Raw genomic sequence first — 19,565 nt, forward strand, 5'->3', positions numbered from 1 at the left:
GGCTCGGGCTTGCGCTGCGGCTCGGGCTTGCGCTGCGGCTCGGGCTTGCGCTGCGGCTCGGGCTTGCGCTGCGGTTCGGGCTTGTGCTGCGGCTCGGGCTTGTGCTGCGGCTCGGGCTTGTGCTGCGCTTCGTGCTTGTGCTGCAGTGCGTGTTTGTGCTGCGGTTCGGGCTTGTGCTGCGGCTCCGGCTTGTGCTGCGCTGCATGTTTGTGCTGCGGTTCGGGCTTGTGCTGCGGTTCGGGCTTGTGCTGCGGTTCGGGCTTGTGCTGCGCTGCGTGCTTGTGCTGCGCTGCGTGCTTGTGCTGCGGTTCGGGCTTGTGCTGCGGTTCGGGCTTGTGCTGCGGTTCGGGCTTGTGCTGCGGTTCGGGCTTGTGCTGCGGCTCGGGCTTGTGCTGCGGCTCGGGCTTGTGCTGCGGCTCAGGCTTGTGCTGCGGTTCGTGCTTGTGCTGCACTTCGTGCTTGTGCTGCCCTTCGTGTTTGTGCTGCGCTGCGTGTTTGTGCTGCGCTGCGTGTTTGTGCTGCGGTTCGGGCTTGTGCTGCGGTTCGGGCTTGTGCTGCGATTCGGGCTTGTGCTGCGCTGCGTGCTTGTGCTGCGCTGCGTGCTTGTGCTGCGGTTCGGGCTTGTGCTGCGGTTCGGGCTTGTGCTGCGGCTCGGGCTTGTGCGGCGGCTCGGGCTTGCGCTGCGGCTCGGGCTTGCGCTGCGGCTCGGGCTTGCGCTGCGGCTCGGGCTTGCGCTGCGGCTCGGGCTTGCGCTGCGGCTCGGGCTTGCGCTGCGGCTCGGGCTTGCGCTGCGGTTCGGGCTTGCGCTGCGGTTCGGGCTTGTGCTGCGGCTCGGGCTTGTGCTGCGCTTCGTGCTTGTGCTGCAGTGCGTGTTTGTGCTGCGGTTCGGGCTTGTGCTGCGGCTCCGGCTTGTGCTGCGCTGCATGTTTGTGCTGCGGTTCGGGCTTGTGCTGCGGTTCGGGCTTGTGCTGCGGTTCGGGCTTGTGCTGCGCTGCGTGCTTGTGCTGCGTTGCGTGCTTGTGCTGCGGTTCGGGCTTGTGCTGCGGTTCGGGCTTGTGCTGCGGTTCGGGCTTGTGCTGCGGTTCGGGCTTGTGCTGCGGCTCGGGCTTGTGCTGCGGCTCGGGCTTGTGCTGCGGCTCAGGCTTGTGCTGCGGTTCGTGCTTGTGCTGCACTTCGTGCTTGTGCTGCCCTTCGTGTTTGTGCTGCGCTGCGTGTTTGTGCTGCGCTGCGTGTTTGTGCTGCGGTTCGAGCTTGTGCTGCGGTTCGGGTTTGTGCTGCGGCTCGGGCTTGTGCTGCGGCTCGGGCTTGTGCTGCGGCTCGGGCTTGTGCTGCGCTTCGTGCTTGTGCTGCGGTGCGTGCTTGTGCTGCGGCTCGGGCTTGTGCTGCGGCTCGGGCTTGTGCTGCGGCTCGGGCTTGTGCTGCGGTTGGGGCTTGTGCTGCGCTTCGTGCTTGTGCTGCGGTGCGTGTTTGTGCTGCGGTTCGAGCTTGTGCTGCGGTTCGGGTTTGTGCTGCGGTTCGGGTTTGTGCTGCGGCTCGGGCTTGTGCTGCGGCTCGGGCTTGTGCTGCGGCTCGGGCTTGTGCTGCGGCTCGGGCTTGTGCTGCGCTTCGTGCTTGTGCTGCGGTGCGTGTTTGTGCTGCGGTTCGAGCTTGTGCTGCGGTTCGGGTTTGTGCTGCGGCTCGGGCTTGTGCTGCGGCTCGGGCTTGTGCTGCGGCTCGGGCTTGTGCTGCGGCTCGGGCTTGCGCTGCGGCTCGGGCTTGTGCTGCGGCGCGTGTTTGTGCTGCGGCGCGTGTTTGTGCTGCGGCTCGGGCTTGTGCTGCGGCTCGGGCTTGTGCTGCGCTTCGTGCTTGTGCTGCGGTGCGTGCTTGTGCTGCGGCTCGGGCTTGTGCTGCGGCTCGGGCTTGTGCTGCGGTTGGGGCTTGTGCTGCGCTTCGTGCTTGTGCTGCGGTGCGTGTTTGTGCTGCGGTTCGAGCTTGTGCTGCGGTTCGGGTTTGTGCTGCGGTTCGGGTTTGTGCTGCGGCTCGGGCTTGTGCTGCGGCTCGGGCTTGTGCTGCGGCTCGGGCTTGTGCTGCGGCTCGGGCTTGTGCTGCGGCTCGGGCTTGTGCTGCGGCTCGGGCTTGTGCTGCGCTTCGTGCTTGTGCTGCGGTGCGTGTTTGTGCTGCGGTTCGAGCTTGTGCTGCGGTTCGGGTTTGTGCTGCGGCTCGGGCTTGTGCTGCGGCTCGGGCTTGTGCTGCGGCTCGGGCTTGCGCTGCGGCTCGGGCTTGCGCTGCGGCGCGTGTTTGTGCTGCGGCGCGTGTTTGTGCTGCGGCTCGGGCTTGTGCTGCGGCTCGGGCTTGTGCTGCGGCTCGGGCTTGTGCTGCGGCTCGGGCTTGTGCTGCGGCTCGGGCTTGTGCTGCGGCTCGGGCTTGTGCTGCGGTGCGTGTTTGTGCTGCGGCTCGGGCTTGCGCTGCGGCTCGGGCTTGCGCTGCGGCTCGGGCTTGCGCTGCGGCGCGTGTTTGCGCTGCGGCGCGTGTTTGTGCTGCGGCTCGGGCTTGTGCTGCGGCTCGGGCTTGTGCTGCGGCTCGGGCTTGTGCTGCGGCTCGGGCTTGTGCTGCGGCTCGGGCTTGTGCTGCGGCTCGGGCTTGTGCTGCGGTGCGTGTTTGTGCTGCGGCTCGGGCTTGTGCTGCGGTTTGTCTTTGCTTTGATCCGTGCTGTGAAGAAGAGAGGTTGACATTTTCTCTTCAAATACGGCTATTTCCTTGCCCTAGTGTTCTATTATTTATTTATTTCAAGTCTTACAACAAATGTGCAATGCACTTCTACCTGTGAAATAAGTCATGGCGGCCCCTTACCTGCTTTTCTAGTAGTCACCGCAGCTCTACTATATTACTGACAATAGAACCTTCCACTATCTCCTCCACAGTAGTCACAGCTGGTCAGACTCACCCATGCCCACTAGTAGTCACAGCTGTTCCCCATCACACCAGTTAGAGAAAGTCTAAGAAGCCTCCTCCACAAGTGAGCCAAACAGGGACAAGCCACCCCCTCATCCTCAGCATTGAGTAGAACTCTGCATTTGTAGGTTTCATTGGTTCATGTCTGCCTTGATTTCGTGCTTCATTGCACTATTATTATTTTTTCTATTTTGGGTAATTCCTTCAGTTATAGGTTTCAGCTTTAGAACTCCCCCCCAACTATTTATTTCAGTAGTTCGTACAGGGCTGTACCTCTTGCACACCCCTGTGATGTGCCCTCTGCTGGCAGGAAGATGGATAATTTCCAGCTCTGACCTCCTATATTGGTGTCTGCTAACAGATAACAGACAGAAAGTGCTGTCCTTATGTGACTGCTGCTGCCAGAGAGATGGCTGTGATGTTGGCAGCTTTGAGATCCGGTATTTCGCACCCACTGACCAAAAGTATAAATAGCAGGTGGCAGAAGAAGAACAAGCGTTTGTCCAGCCCTTTACTCCTATGTGGCATGACACTTTGCCAGCAGGCAGAAGCATTGAGTTTGTTGCAGTAATATTCTCATCCATTATAATGGCTTTTATGTAACATTTTGTATATTGGCTCTCTTGTCTTTTCAGGGAACGTTTGACGATTACTTGGAGTTATTCCTGTTGTTTGGCTATGTCAGTCTCTTCTCATGTGTGTATCCTCTGGCCGCCATTCTTGCTGTCCTTAACAATGTGACTGAACTGTACTCCGATGCGTTAAAAATGTGCCGCGTATTTAAACGTCCTTTTGCTGAGCCTTCCTCCAGCATTGGAGTATGGATGGTAAGTATTCACACTTGTAGAATACCAATCAGTACTCCTAAATTAGCCTATCAGGTCCCCATCTCCTCAGTATATACTTAAAGTACCTGAGATATGTATGGTTCTTTTAATCGGCCTTGATTAGAAAGTCTGTCTCCTCTTCCCTGCAGTGTACTACAACCTATAAGTAGCCCTATTACAGTGGGGCAGTGATGACTGTGGGGGTTCTTCAATCATCTTACTGCCCAGAAAAGTATCTACCTTTATAATCACCATTTCCAATTTAAACAATGTCTGCATTTTAATAGCTGCTGCCACCAGGAGGCGCTGCAAAGCTCTGTGATTGGCACAGTGGGTGCAGCACTACTGAAGCGCTGCTGCATAGTTAGTGACTGTGGCATCTAAGAGGTTAGACTAAGGGAGGGGACCCCTTTTGTCACCTCATTGATTCTTTGACACAATTTGCTATGGCAGCCAGGGGTCTAACCAAGGCCCTGTTCACACTGTGTTTCTACAGTACTTTCGGAGATTCCGATTGAATCCCCCCTAAAAACAGGATTCAGATTAATCCCCCACGAGGCCATAGAATACAATGACACCAACGGAGTTTAAATGAACTTCATTTGTGTTTTTTCTCTGAATTTTATATCACAAAACTTTGCTTGCGGTTCTTGTTGGTAAAAGATGCTCATCTATCCTTTTCTTCTACTATACTGAATCTACGTTATTATTTCTCTCTTTTTTTAGTTGGCATTTGAAACCATGGGGGTTATAGCAGTAGTTACCAATTGTACCCTTCTCGGGATGTCATCACAAGTTCATTCAGTGTTTCAGGACTCGAAATTGGACCTCTTCTTGACAGTGACGGCCATAGAGGTACGGTGTAGTCCTCGCTTTCATGCATTACTTTTATTGCCTAGTGTTCACTAGTATCATACTGATCATAAGATAAGAACATTTCTCTACCTGTTTGTGTCCATTGGGCTCTGTCTAGCAGTAATCAGAGCTGATTAGTAAATGTATGCAGCTCAGTCAGTGGCTGGAAGGACTTAGGAGTCAGAGGCGCTTTCTGCGCCTGTCGTGTGCTTCCAGCAGTCATCTCTTCCCCAACACCTCCTGACAGGTCATACAAAGTACGTTATTCAGCCAAGACAATAAATCTAGCAGCAAATGCCTGTAAGGATAAAAATGTCAGATCTATTTGACCTTGAAATTTTACAAAAAATGTTTTGTTTCCTTTTGGACAGGTGTTTTGATTTTTTTTTAAATTTCTTTTTTGTTCAACTTATTAATCCATATAAATAATAATAATTTTGCACCATCATATAGCACCAACCTATTTTGCAGCACTTTACATTTCAGAGGGTACGTGTACAAACAAGATAATACAATCTATGAGTAAATAGGGGGGACACAAAAGGTGTAAGGTACTGCCATTCAAATAACACTGCACAAACCAGTCATTAGCCAGTATGTGTACAAATACAGATACAGAGTGCTATTCAGTGCATGAAAGGGAGAACAGGGAATAGTTAGTTAGATTAGTGAGATGAGGTGATAGGCCAGTAAAGAAATGTGTTTTAGGGCACGCTTGAAACTGTGGATACTGGGAATTAACTGGATTGTCTGAGGTAGTGCATTCTAGAAAACTGATGCAGCATGAGAGAAGTCCTGAAGATGGAAGTGGAAGTTGAATTATAAAGGATGTTAGACTTGGGTCATTAGTGGAATGGAGAGGACGAGTAGGGTGGTAGACAGAAATGAGGGAAGATATGTAGGGCAGTGCAGCACTGTAGAGAGCTTTGTTGGTAAGAGTAATACCTTTATAAATAAATGGTATTAAAAAAAAGAAACAAGTACCTATAAAATGCACCCATGATAAAAGTTATAGTGGAAATGAAATTCCGAAAAATATAGGTTTGTCTTCTTTGAACAACATCTTTGTGTTATGAGGGTTCACTGATGATAAGCTGGTCAGCGTGTCCCACTGCCACTGCCGGCAATGATTGGCTGTGATGCGTGAGAGAATCTGGCAGCAAATGTTCAGTTTCCTTGCTGCACCACCTGATTATTAATTATTACATCTTGGCCATTTAATCCCTTCATGACCTGGCAAATGTTCCAGTTTTGCACATTTATTTTTCTCACCCTGTTCGAAGACCCATAATTTTTTTTTATTTTTACATCAGCATAGCCGTATGCAAAATAAGTTGAAGTTTTCCATGACACTATTCATTTTACTATACTACAAAATGGATGTAAAAACATTCCCCATGTCAGTATGATTACGCCAATACCTAACTTGTTAACGTTTTTTTTAAATATTTAAGTAGTAGAAAAAAAGTTTGAAATTTCCATAAAAAATGGTTTGTCATCATTTTTTGAAACCCATGACTGTTTCATTTTTCCGTCAATAGACCTATATTATGGCTCGTTTTTGTGGTGACCAAAAAGTTGCAAGTCTGGTTTTCTGTTTTTTTTTTTCTCATTAAGGCTTTTACAATAATTGGTTAATTTTATATTTTGATAGATTGGACATTTACAGACACGGCAGTACCAAATATATTTATTTTTTTAATATTTTTTTTTAAAGGTGGAAATTTGGGAGATTCAAAGTTTCATATATATTTTTTAGCCACTTAGTGAACTTGAAATTGTCTCATCTCTTGTTCTGTACATTGTAATACTACAATATTGTAGAATATAGCTAAAATAATTTTCTCCTGTGGGTGGGCATCTTAGGAGTACCGACAAGGAGGCTTGCAGCCAGGATAACACATTGGCACCACGCGACCACGTTGTGGTGGGCCCATGAACACATTGGATGGCACATCTTCCGGACTACACTCCTTAAATGATCCTGTCAGAGATTGAGAGTTGCATCTTAGTGGTTAACAGCAGCTCTGATCTCTGCTTTTACATACCGATGCTGGCTGAGTGGCATGATATGGTGCAGGTTCAGCTCTTGAGCCCGCTCCATGCATATCAGTACATCTTATGTCAGTAAGGGATTAAATCATTGGGTCGTCTGTTTACGACTGTCTCATACACTTATGGCGTATCCATTTCATCCAATTGAGTTCCATGTGCCTGTTTTTACAATACATATGTCTTCGGCTTTTCATGTACGTTAGAAAGAACAGAAGGGGTTTTCCGAGGGTGGCAAGGCAATTGTTACATGAAAAACTCACAGCACATGGATGACATTTTTGTGCTGTTCCTTTTTTTTCATGAGCCCGTTCTCTTGAGTAGGACATGTCTCCATTCTTTTAAATGGACCATCCTGAAGACCCACAAAAGTCAGACGTATAAATAGCCTTAAATTAATACAGTGTGTCCATGGAAAACACAGCAAAAAGACAAAAAACACTGATGCTGATTCACTTCTTCAAATGTCATAAAATTGTCCTGTATTTATTTTTTATTTTTTTTGACAAAAGTTTTGTAGTTTACATGATTGGTTCAGTGTTCACACTCTCCCTATATGTTTTTGTATCCTTTCGGTGCAGAACCCTTATATCTTTATTACGATACGATTAGGTGATACTTCTACTATAGGTCTATTTCAGTTATGGAACGGAATAGTGGCGGCGGCCGGGTACTGCACCTCCGCGCCCTCCCCCATTGATTTGAATAGAGGGCGGATGTGCAGTACAAGGCCGCGGCCACTATACAGTCAACGGAGCTGTGCGGTCCATAACTGAGCAGTTCCGGCAGCCACCAACACCGGTGAGTGTTGCATCCACATCGATCAGAAATTGATGACCTATCCTAAGTATAGGTCATCAATGGTAAAGTCCCGGACAGCCCCTTTAAGATATTTTACGAACTTAGAATTCGTGTAAAGAAAAAATGTTGAGAAAAATCAGTATTTTCAAATTCTGATCTTTATTTTACAATATATGTTAATGTCAGTTGTGACTAGCGATACCTGCCAACTCAATCAGCTTGCCATCAATATCTAGATGGTGACAGATCTTTGTAATGATCCTTGGAAGGAACGCAGTGCATCATTTTACCACAGATGAAATGCAAGTGTTTGCAATCTGTGCTAAGTGTTTCTCTGGCTGCTCGAGCAGTTTTGGATTGAGTGAAGCAAGATGGATTTATTTGCAATGCATTGTCAATATGGAAGTGTCATGGCCACTTAACCACCATCCCTCTGTGTAGTGAAGGCAAGGAGAAGAAGGCACAGAAATTACACGGGCTGTTAATCTAAGTGACCTTCATGTAAGAGTAACATTTTTTGGGGAAGATGATTGAAATAAATGGATTAATCTAATTTACTCCCATATGATACAATAATTGTCTTCTGGAGTTTATAAGGTTCCATGTTTATCACGCTGGAAGTAGATTTGCATGAAAAATGTTTCTCATTATTATTATTATTATTATGTATGTACATGCGCATCAGACCTATTGAGTATGACGTATACCAGTAATTGAAAAGTGGGAAAGACATTTTAGATTGATCTGGTATCATGCACTTTCGCATAGCAAGAAAAACTATTGTTTGCATCTCTACTGAAAACTCATTTATAGTTTTTCGCGTTTTATTGTGACAAGCCTTAGTTCCTATGTACTTGGAGTTGTGAGTGCTCAATGTGCGGTGATCATTTCTGTATATATGTATTCTGATGGTGCATGCCTCATTGTTTCCCATATCAATCTGACAGAATATTTCTAGAAATCTTTTTATTAAATCTGAGCCATTTTGAGGTACTGCTGAGGCTTCATGGCCTGGTACTAATGTAGTGTACAGTCTATCTACACACTGTAATGGTGGAGTATACAACACCTGCAGGCTTCTGATTGGAGGGACATCTAGAGAAGACATAGTTTAATGCATGTGGTTCCTCTCTGGACTGTAATGTTACCTCTCAGTTCTTGCCTGTAATTCTCCATGTTGTGATGATGCAGATAATAATTGCTCTATGTCATATATGCAATAGTGCATTATCCCACAGGGTCTGAGTGCTAAATGATTCTGCTGAAAGCAGAAATCTGCAAAACCGCCTGCCTGCAGAACTGCTGCTCACCCTCCCCGATCAGCTGCACGTGCCAATCGGTCTCTGCTAGTCAGTTTTTCCATGGTCCATCCGTGACAGTCTGGAAATGCCTGCTCAGCCAATGACTGACTACAGTGTCCACTCATCTGAGGCCGTGATTGGCTGACTAGGCATTTCTTTTAACCATACTGACCTCTCTTAACAATAAATTTAACCCATTTAGCCATACATCCCATATATCTCACATCCAGTGGGACTGTCCCGAATTTGGGGAGCTGTCCCAGTAGATCAGGGCTAAGTCCGAACATCAGCTGTGTCCTAAGGTCACTGATGCAGTTGAATATAACGGTGGAGGAAAGAGCTGAAAGGTCCCTTTTCCACCCCTCATTCTTTGTAAAGAGAGAAGGACCTGCCAGGACCTTTGTGTCACATGACATTCTCTGGTCATGTGACTGACAGTGAATAAAGAGAAGAGGAGCCAGATACAGGTAACGCATGTGTGTGTACTTATTGCCATAGCAGAGCTGTGTGCATGCCTTTGTATTGATGTAGCAGAGCTGTGTGTGTATTGATGTATTAGAGCTCTATGTGTCTATTGATGTAGAAGAATTGGGTGTGTATTGATGTAGCAGAGCTGGGTGTGTATTGATGTACCAGAGCTGTGTGTGTATTGATGTAGCAGAGCTGTGTGTGTATTGATGTAGCAGAGCTGTGTGTGTATTGATGTAGCAGAGCTGTGTGTTCATTGATGTGGCAAAGCTATGTATGTATACCATGGGGGCCTCATACTATGCATTGGGGGAATATAAAAATTGATATGGCACCATATTGCCTCTTTATGTATTCCTCTTTCTTGTTTTTAAAAGTTGGGAGGTATGAGTTTACTGCCAAAATAGTTGATGCTGTGACCGCTCTCTGATAAAGCAACTGTTGAACCAAACTGTGCCGTTCCCTACTACCAGAATTGTGGAGTCGATGAGCCAAGGTTCCATCTTCTTTATTTTTCCACATTGCGACTCCGACTTCTTCACAGATGGCCAGTATTTAGTAATAGCTAATTCTCTGTAGTAAAACGGTAATATCACTGTGATCTATCAGTCTTTGGGACTCTGTCAGTGATCATGGGGTATAGCACCTGCTTGGTTATACGCAGAATGAGTATTCAAACCAAGTACAGGCGCTCAGTGCACCCTTGGTGTGGCCAAATGTTTAAGTTCACCTTTTTCCTACTTGGTTTCCATTTATCTCCACCCTTCTCTGGCTCTATAAAGCCAGAGCTGTCAATCAAAAAAGAGGGGAGGTGGAGATAGAGGGGAAACAAGTTGGTGGGAAGGTGCACTTAATCATTTGGCCACACCAAGGGTGCACCGGGCGCCTGTACTTGGTTTGAATAGTCATTTTGTGCTGACCGACTCATTTTAATATGAACTGGTACACTGCGGTAGAATGTACTCTATAGTAGTACCTCTGGGGAGCCATACTAGGGCGGTGTACATGAGCCCTTACTAGTATTTATTGACTTGAAGACAATCCCAGCTTTACATTAAGTACGTTCCAGTCATTACACTGCGTTTCCCAGGACCTTCATCCCGAACATGGTGATCTAAATAAAGAAGGCAGACATATTTATTACTCAATTTATCTCTCTTCTGGGGCTAATAAAATGCCCAGACAGTGTCACAGAGGTTAGATAGTCCTGTATATCATGATAATTGAGTAATATGTATATCCGGGTCCTCGGTTTATGTTGCACTGTTCATCTTGTGCTGCTTTTCCTTCCACCCCTCTAGCCAAAGTCACAAATAATCCGGGTTCCTTATACCCTTGGAGTCTGCGGTTGGATATATTTCATATCAAGCTGTTATATCCTGATCTGACATTGTTTTTGCTGTCTAGAAAAGAAAAAAAACTACCTGCCAGCGCGAGGATTGTAGCCATGGAAATGGAGCAGTTGCTTGGCCCAGCGATGGCAGCGTGTGTCAGTTTAGCAAGCCTGATAATGAATTCTGAATCTTTGAGAAGGTTAATCAGCGCCACAAATGATTTAAATCAACCTATTTCTTCCTTCCCGTCTGCTTTCTCAGCGCCTACTTAAGTGTCTTGAAAAGGGCTGCCAATCATGGAAAAATATTATTCCATCTTTGCAATTTCTCCAGGACCCTCATATTTCATTGCAAGTTAATTGTGAAGTGCGTATTTTAATGACCAAATCTCTAATCCACAGCTGAGCTTGGCAGCGTTGTATGAATACTTTGTTTGCGGTGCCCAGCAGTCTCTTGATTTTCTTTTCTTTTTTTCCTGGAGAATGGCTCGATCTCGCAGGTGCTCTCGGCATGTTTCTGCTCGCTTTCTGGAAGCTGAAAGTGCATGAGATATATATACTTTTTTACTTCTTTTTGCGAATGCAGAATTCTATCCGATTAACGCAGTGTACAGCAGAATGTAAGATAGATGGATGGGTGCAGTAAATGGATGGACATAGATCGCTTCCCTCTGATAGACCTAATTGATAAGCTTTCCCTAACTAAGGAAGAGAATATCGATTCATTGACTAGTACAGGATAAATGGTTATGCAGCCATCATTGTTTAAGGACTGATGTTTTTCTGATTTTCATGAAGCACTGGTTATAGAAAATATACACTGCTTGGGCATAATATTAATTCCAGGGGAAGTAAATAGCATTTTCTCATTGCCATGACTCTTCTTATTAAAGGAACCTGTCATGTGAAATAACTCTCTTAGCCTGCAGATATGGGGTTAATCTGCAGGTTAATGGCGTTCTGACACTGAGCAGCACCTGCACTGAGATCCCCGTTGCTGGGAGGAAATTAACTTTATTCCTCCAGGCAGGCTCACTCTTTCAGTCACAAGGATGATGCCGGAACGGTTTCAGTCACCTCTCTGTGTATAATGAGCGGTGGCTGTAACCATTAGTGCCGGCCGTGACTGAAAGAGCAAGCCTGCCAGGAGGAATAATGTTCCTTTCTTCCCGGCAGTGGGGCTCTCATTGCGGGCCCTGCATGGCATCAGAACACTATTACCTGCAGACCAGCCCCATATCTGCTGGTTTAATAGCAAGCAAGTCAATTCTCAAGGGGAATCTGTCAGCAGGATTTCACCCCCAAACTATTTATATGCCCATGTAGCTCTTTCAAAGACAAGTCCAGCAATAACTTTACATGGCCAGTCCGTTGCTCTGTTACTGAGAAATCAGCGTATGAATCAATATGCAAGTGTGACTGAACAGCTATTTGTAGATCTGAAGCCTCTGTCACTCCAGCTCTATTCCATGCCCAGTTCTACCCAGGGCTGTGGAGTCGGTAAGCCAAACCTTCGACTCTATATGTAAAGAAAGAGAACAGGGCACAATGGGTGACTCAGTAATAAAATATGTAGGGGGGTTTGGGAATGGCTACAAACCTTATGGAGTTGTGCACCTCTGCACAACCCCAGTGTAAAGCTCCACAGGCTGCGCTCCGTTCGTGGCCATCATTTGCTTTCAGCGGCGTTCACAGATCCTGATCTCACGATGGTGAGTCACATGATCAGGTTAGTTGCGCTTACCGCCAAGATGGACGCCCAGCTTCACCACCACTCCCGGCAGCGTTCCGGAGGGGTTAGGGCAGCGCAGCTTGGAAACCAAGGTAGTGACTACTTAATTATCTTCATCCCTCAGGTGGATGAACAGGTAAATGGAGGCAGCTCTACCGCACCCCAACCTGGGGAAAAAAAAAAACAATCAGTGAATGTGAATAGCGGTATCAGAGTGCCAATAACAGGGCAAAAATTAAATTAAAATGTCCTGATTTATTAACACACACAACGCGTTTCGGTGGACAAGACTCTGACTCCTCAATTTCCATAACACCGACTCCACGACTCCGACTCCCTCATACATGGCTCATGTTTAAGTGATAAATTTACTGTAGCACAGATTTATCTCAGCTAAAAGTCTAGACCCTTAGATCAGGAATAGGACGGATATTTCATAACTTTCCTAAATTCGTATGAAAAAATATTCCCCACAAACTGCATTGAACTGCTGTACCCAATTTATTATATATTTTAGAAGTCGGAGTTGGTCTATTTTATACCGACTCCATCAAAATGGGCTCCGACTCCAACTCCACAGTCCTGGCACTGCTTCCGCCTCCTGCTTGACTGACAGCGTCTATTCTGTGTGACTTCAGGCAAAGGTGCCGTGAGTCAAGCAGGAGGAGATGGGGCTGGGCGGGAAATAGAGCTGAAGTGACAAAGGTTTCAGATCTACAAATATTTCTTCAGTCTCATTTGTAGTCTCATTCAAGCGCTAATCTCTCAGTAACGGAGGGATGGACTGGCCATGTATAGGTATTACTGGACGTGTCTCTGAAAGATCTATATGCACTTGTAAATAGTTTGATGCGCATGGGAACCAATGGCTAATTAGTCTGATCTGATGCCACAAAAGTGCTAGTTTAGCACATATTGGTTAATGCTATATATGCACAGAGGTCTTAATATCTTCTATGCATAGATAATCAAATCAAGCTATAGGCTATAAACCTGAAAAATTTTGATGTCATCATGTCCCCTTCTACTATTAGCATCAGTGTTGTCTTGAAGAACGTTTATGAATCCAAATCACCAACTAATGGTACATCATTGGAAAATACGAATATTTTCTCGGCATCCAAGTAAACACTTAATGGACAGATTGCCTCTGCTGTCTCCATTAAAGAGGTTACCCCATAGAAATGTTATTCGGTGGTGGTCTGACCATTGCTACTGTAAAGTTCTGAGATTGTGGGTTGTAAGTAATCACCTTGGCGGGTTAACGATGCAACAATATTTTATTAATCACCTCCATGGTAATGCAGCAATTCCAAGTAAATGGCCAAAATACAGTTCTCTCAGTCCTCAAGTTCCCAATCTGGGTTCAGTAGTTCCACTGGCTTTGTATAAGGCCATACTCACTGTCTCCCAACTTTTGGTTGGCCCACAGATTTCCTATCTCCAGCCAGTATAGTCTGTAGCCACAGTCCATGATCCTCTAGACGGCGGATAAAATGATGAAAGCACAGGTATCCAGCAGCAGCAGTCCTTTTAAGAAAGTTTAAAGCCAAACGACATAATCCATAAGGGTAACATGTTTATCCATCCTTCCTTCCAAGTCCATGGTCTCCATCCTCTTCCTTCAATCCTTCCACACAACACTTCCTAAAACATGACTCTCCTTTCTTTCATTGGGATCAGTCCCCTCCCTCCCAGGTCAGAAGTGATCACCCTCCCCCTTAAGCATTTACTGTTAGCTAAAAACAATGAAGAATATTCTAGAAGCCTTCATCTGAGACTGCATGTAAGACCCCCTGTGATGACGGCTCCACTGTGTCTACAATCTACACAGACATAATGAGATTATTGGCTGTTGGAACAATGGTTAGATACTCCTGAGATACAGATATCCTGAGATACAGATTAGTGGAATGCTGGACATTTTACAAGTGAATCTAGTGCACATACTGACAAGTTAGCAGAACTATATAAAACGTAACTAGTAAATCACTAATAAAACATAATAATAATATTGACAAAAATGGTGGTCCATTGCTGGAAAAGTATCATAGTCTTTAGTAAGTGGGCAGCTCCTCGCATACCTCCCCCACTTTTTCAGCACGGACACGAATGTAAGAGGTCTTGCCTTTATGAGAATGAAACTTTGTATCATCCAGTTTCCTCAAAGCATATTCCATGTCGTTCTTGCGAATATACTCCACAGTACCCATTCCACCCTGGTATACGTCAGTGTAATAGACATCTCCAGCTTCTCTCATATGGTCTTTCAGATCCTGCCAACTTCCCGATGGGGGAAGCCCTGAGACGAGGACGCTGTATTTAGTTCGCTGGATCAGGGGTCTGTCCCTTCCACGGGGTCCTCCATATCCTCCCCCTGATCACCAGTTTGTCCTGGGAAACTCGGCACGTGCCCGATGAGAACCAAACTTGTATCCATTTCGACCAACCCCACAGTGCTGACACCCAGTTAGGGGGATGGTCACTTGGCGGCCTGGTAAAGGGAGCTCTGGGGGAGCAGTATCTGGGTTGACCAGGGTGAGAGTAGATCCAGTGTCCCGAAGTCCCTGGGCCTCCTCCCTGATGTAATTTACCTCCCCCAGATTACATTCCTTCATTGTGACAGTCATTGCATTTTGTGTATTACTCACCACAGGTGGGAGGTTAGTCTGCAGATAGTGCCACTCCCTCTCGGCTGAAGCAGTGAGAACCGGTCTTTGGCTTTGGTTTACGACATTGGCCCAGTGGCACACCAATCCTCGTCCTAGGTTGTGATGTGGGCTAGAACGTTCCCAGCATTCCCTGGCAAAATGCCCCATGTGGCCACAGTTATGGCAGTTTAGCCCTCCTCGCCCCAACACAGACCAAACTTGGGGGCTTGGGAAACCTCCACCTCTTTGTGAAGTCCAAAATCCCTGCAGTTCCTCATCTGGCCAATCCATGGGTCTCGATGGCCTCCCTGTAAAATCCTGTTCCTGACTCACTGGGGCTGTACTTCCATGTTGCCCTTGGCGATTAGCAGACCAATCATCAGCTAATCTTGCAGCCTCGTCCAGGCTGAGTGGTTTTCTGTCTGCCACCCATTCTTTTAAATTACCTGGGAGCTTTGGCATAAATTGTTCCAGCATAACTATATCCATTACATGTTCTGCTTCCCGAGCCCTTAGTCCTTCTGTCCACCGAGTACATGCCGTACGTAGTGTGTTAGCAAACTCCCAATGCGTGTGTGCAACAGGCTTGTTAGTCTCCCGAAACTTCCTCCGATAGGTTTCCGGCGTTATGGCATACCTCTCTAGTAATGCACTGCGAATGGTAGAGTAACATCTCTGATCCCCAAAAGACAAGTTATTAAAAGCCTCTCTTGCTTTTCCGGTCAGGCCAAAGCTCAAAAATCTGGGCCAGTCACTGACTGACACCTCATGCAGCAGGCAGAGGTTCTCAAATAACCGGAGATGTTCATCAATATCTGAGGTGTCCTCAGTAAACTGTGGTATATCCTGGTACCTTAAAGATGCAGGCCCCTCTCTCCTATTATCCACTGTCATCTGCGATGGGGCAGGTGGGGGTAGTGCTACATGCACACCCAGAAATTTGTTTAACACTGCCGCCTGCTCCATCTCTGTGGCCTGCTCTCCTAGCGCGTCCAGCATCCTCCTCAACTCAGTCGGTCCATCCTCCGTCGTCTCTTCGGCCAAGTCACCGCTCGGTAACTTTCCCTGGTATGCTCTCCAGAGATAGGTGATTCCACCACTTGCCACCACTTGTAGAGATCTGAAGTTGTGGGTTGTAAGTCGTCACCTAGGTAGGTTAACAATGCAACAATATTGTGAGGAAGTTTGCCTCTGGTCTGGCTGCCATCGAGTACTGACGTGGATGTAGGATCAAGGTTTGGAGAATCTTTTTAAACACCTCTATTGGTTACCTTTCTGCTAATTCTGCTTGTATCTGGCGTCATTCAATATTTATTGTTATGTTTTTGGCCAAAATCCTCTGAATGAACCTTATGTATTAGCTATAAATGTAAGAATTTTATTTCATAGACTCATAGAATGTTAGGGTTGGAGGGGACTTCCAGGGTCATCTTATTCAACCTCCTGCTCAATGCAGGATTCTCTAAACCATATCAGACAGATATCTGTCCAGCCTCTATTTGAAGACTTCCATTGAAGTAGAACTCACCACCCCTCGTGGCAGCCTGTTACACTCATTGATCACCTTCACTGTCAAAAAGTATTTTCTAATATCTAATCTGTATCTTCTCCCTTTCAGTTTCATTCCATTGCTTCTCATGTTTCCATGCGCAATTTAGTGAACTTCAATTTAGTGCAATTTAGAACTTCTTATCCCATAGAAAGTCCAAATTAGTATTGTCCACCACATCTATTCTGCACCTACAATCGTAGGTCCTGCAGTGGACGTCACGGTCTCTCTAAATGTTCTGTTCTGTAACGATGTCATCGAAATCATTGTGCTCTTGGCATTGTGTGCTCCTGAGCTCTGGCTCTGGGGATCTGTACACACAGCCTACTACTCTGAGGGAATATGAATATTTATAGGTTACATTGTAATTACTTTTTGGGCATCTAGGTTGGCACCACCTCCTGTCTCGACAATTCCTGGTGGGCTTATTATAATTTATTCTAAACTTTGAAGTACTGCATTCATTGTAGTGCTTGTTTAGTATCTCCCTGGCAGAACAAGCATGGCATAACCTATAAGGCATTTCTTAATTACCAGTATGATGCCGGTGACATCGTTTTGACAATTAGATTGGTTCTTCCTGATAGAGTTGGCAAGTAACGATAGCATGAGATAATCCATTCTGTAATAAATCATTTAGAATGTTTGAGTAAATTTACATGATAGACTGTTAAGAGTTGATAGAAGATCCTATATAGTAGAAAGCCATTGAAGTAGTATTTAATAAGGCTGAGTGAGTAGGAGCTATGTCAATAATTTATAGTTTTGGCAGCGGCTCTTGTCCTGTTTGTTTTTCTGCAGGTTCCTCATTATTTGTTGGAGGGTTGTTATACGCAACCTAATATGCAGCAGGTTTTTACTTTACTTTGTGGTTTGTGTTCATTTGATATTTCTGATGAGAAAATATGGTGCAGCCTATTCACTTCAATTGGAAAGAACAGTTCTTTGTGCACTGTTTGGCATCTTTACAGGTTGTCTTGCAAATAAATTCATAATGAAGTCTCTACTGTTTCACTAGCAGTTAAATGGACACTTTTGTTTTTTGTTCTGCTAACTTTGCATAAATCAATAGAATAAGCAAATATAAGACGTTCTGTAATATATCTTGGAACAGTCTGCTTCTTTCCCCACTTATGAGCCACTTGTTTTCCTGCTTCTTGAACTTTTAATCTCTTTTGAGGAATACAGCTCAATTCAGCACAAATACAGACCAGCCAGACACAGAACAAGTTTTACCTCGTTACAGCGCTGGATTCACAGCCACACAGCTCAGTACTGCTATATAATGTCCATGCTTCTGTCTGTGTGCTACACAAGGAAAAAAGAGAAGGATCCTTCTTTTTCTGTGCACTATGTAGAAGATGACATAGCAGCTAATCTCCTTACACCAGCTCAGAGAGAACTGCTGCAAATGAGAAAGAGAACTTGCTGAGGTGATGATGCTGGTGAAAAATGGAAGTTAATTGTGTTATTGTGTTATTTCTCATGTAGATACACAATAGCTTATTTTGAAAAGTTACCTGAAATGAACTGTAGGCTTTAAAGAGATTTTCCAGTCTTAAGCTGTGTGCCCACGATGCGTTTTTAATGCGTTTCCGCAGCGTTTTTGCAGCTGCGGAAACGCATTAGAAACGTATTAAAAACGCATGGTAGAAGAGCAGCAATGTTCCCCAATGATAATCCGCATGTGCTGTGCACATACTGCGGAAATTTCCACTGCGGATTATCATTGCGGAAAAAAACGCAGCACTACCAATTATTTTGCGGAAGCACTGCTTCTTCGCCGCCATTGACTTGCATTAGACCGCATGGATTACGCATCACTGTATATGTAGATGCGTAATCCAAGCGTTCTAATGTGCAGATGGTACCTGGGTGTAGATGAGAGGAGAGTCTCATCCACACCCAGGTACCATTAAAAATCTGTAAAAAAAAGAATAAAATAAAAAATAAATGTATACTTACCTTCTGTCGGCCCGCGCTGCGCTCCTACTTGCTTCCCGGCACTTTGCAGTGAGTTGAAGGACCTGCGCTGACGTCAGAGTCATGTGACGGGTCACGCGACGCTGACGTCGGCAGGTCTTTCAATTCATTGCTGCCGGCAGCCGGGACCGAGCGAAACAAGCCAGCGCGGGCCATCGGAGGGTAAGTATATATTAATTTTTTTATTTTTACCACTCTCTCGGGTCACACTATATAAATCCAAGCTGTTTGCATGGATTTATATAGTGTGACCAAGTTGTCACAAGCACTTTCCAAGTGATGCTAATCGCTTGGAAAGCGCTTGTCAATCCACATGCGGAAATGTCAGTGAATAAACGCTCCATTTCCGCATGTCCCTGGCAGGAAAACGCATGTACAATCCGCATGTACAATCCGCATGCGTTTTTTTCTGCCAGGGAGATGCAAAAAATCCTGAGCATTTCTGCATCGTGGGCACATAGCCTGAGGCTAAGTGCCCACGAAGCGTTTTTTAAGCGTATATGCTGCGGAATTTCCGCAGCATAAACGCTAGGTAATCGGCCCCCCATGGTTCCCAAGGGGATTCCGCAAGTTCTATGCCCATGCTGCGGATTTTTCCGCAGCGTTTATGCTGCGCTCAAAAATCCGCAGCATATCCATTAATTTTGCGGAAGCGCGGCGTAATTGACTTGCATTGAGACGCACATAATCCGTGTCAGTACATTTGTACTCACGGATTATATGCGTTTCAATGTGCGGATGGTACCCAAGTCTGGAGGAGAGGAGACTCTCATCCAGACCTGGGTACCATTGTACCTGTAAAAAAAAGAATAAAATAAAAAATAAAGTTTATATTCACCTTCCGACGGCCCCTGGTCTCCTTCCCTTTGCTTGCGGGCAGGACTGTAGGACCTGCGGTGATGTCACAGTCATGTGACCGCAGGCCCTTCAGTGCAGTGTCCCGCGATCAGCTGGCAGACAGGAGCGAGCGCAGCAACACACGCCGGGCCATCAGAGGGTAAGTATAGGTTTATTTTTTTATTTTTAAACATTCTTACGGTCACACTATATAAATCCATGCTGTTTGCATGGATTTATACAGT

At 46.0% G+C, this 19,565-nt stretch overlaps 1 protein-coding gene across 1 annotated transcript in view; it reads left to right on the forward strand.

The window, feature by feature from the left end:
- Window positions 1-19,565, forward strand: part of ANO10 (anoctamin 10) — a 353,685-nt gene that overhangs the window by 94,741 nt on the left and 239,379 nt on the right. The window contains exons 10-11 of the mRNA XM_073678048.1: window positions 3,567-3,758; window positions 4,485-4,613. Of these exons, the coding sequence (XP_073534149.1) occupies window positions 3,567-3,758; window positions 4,485-4,613 (321 nt within the window). The remainder of the gene's footprint in view (window positions 1-3,566; window positions 3,759-4,484; window positions 4,614-19,565) is intronic.

This window comes from Phyllobates terribilis, unplaced genomic scaffold (genome assembly GCF_046119375.1).
Source record: "Phyllobates terribilis strain yellow unplaced genomic scaffold, ASM4611937v1 Scaffold_4__5_contigs__length_816908805, whole genome shotgun sequence".
NCBI classification, from domain to species: Eukaryota; Metazoa; Chordata; class Amphibia; order Anura; family Dendrobatidae; genus Phyllobates; species Phyllobates terribilis.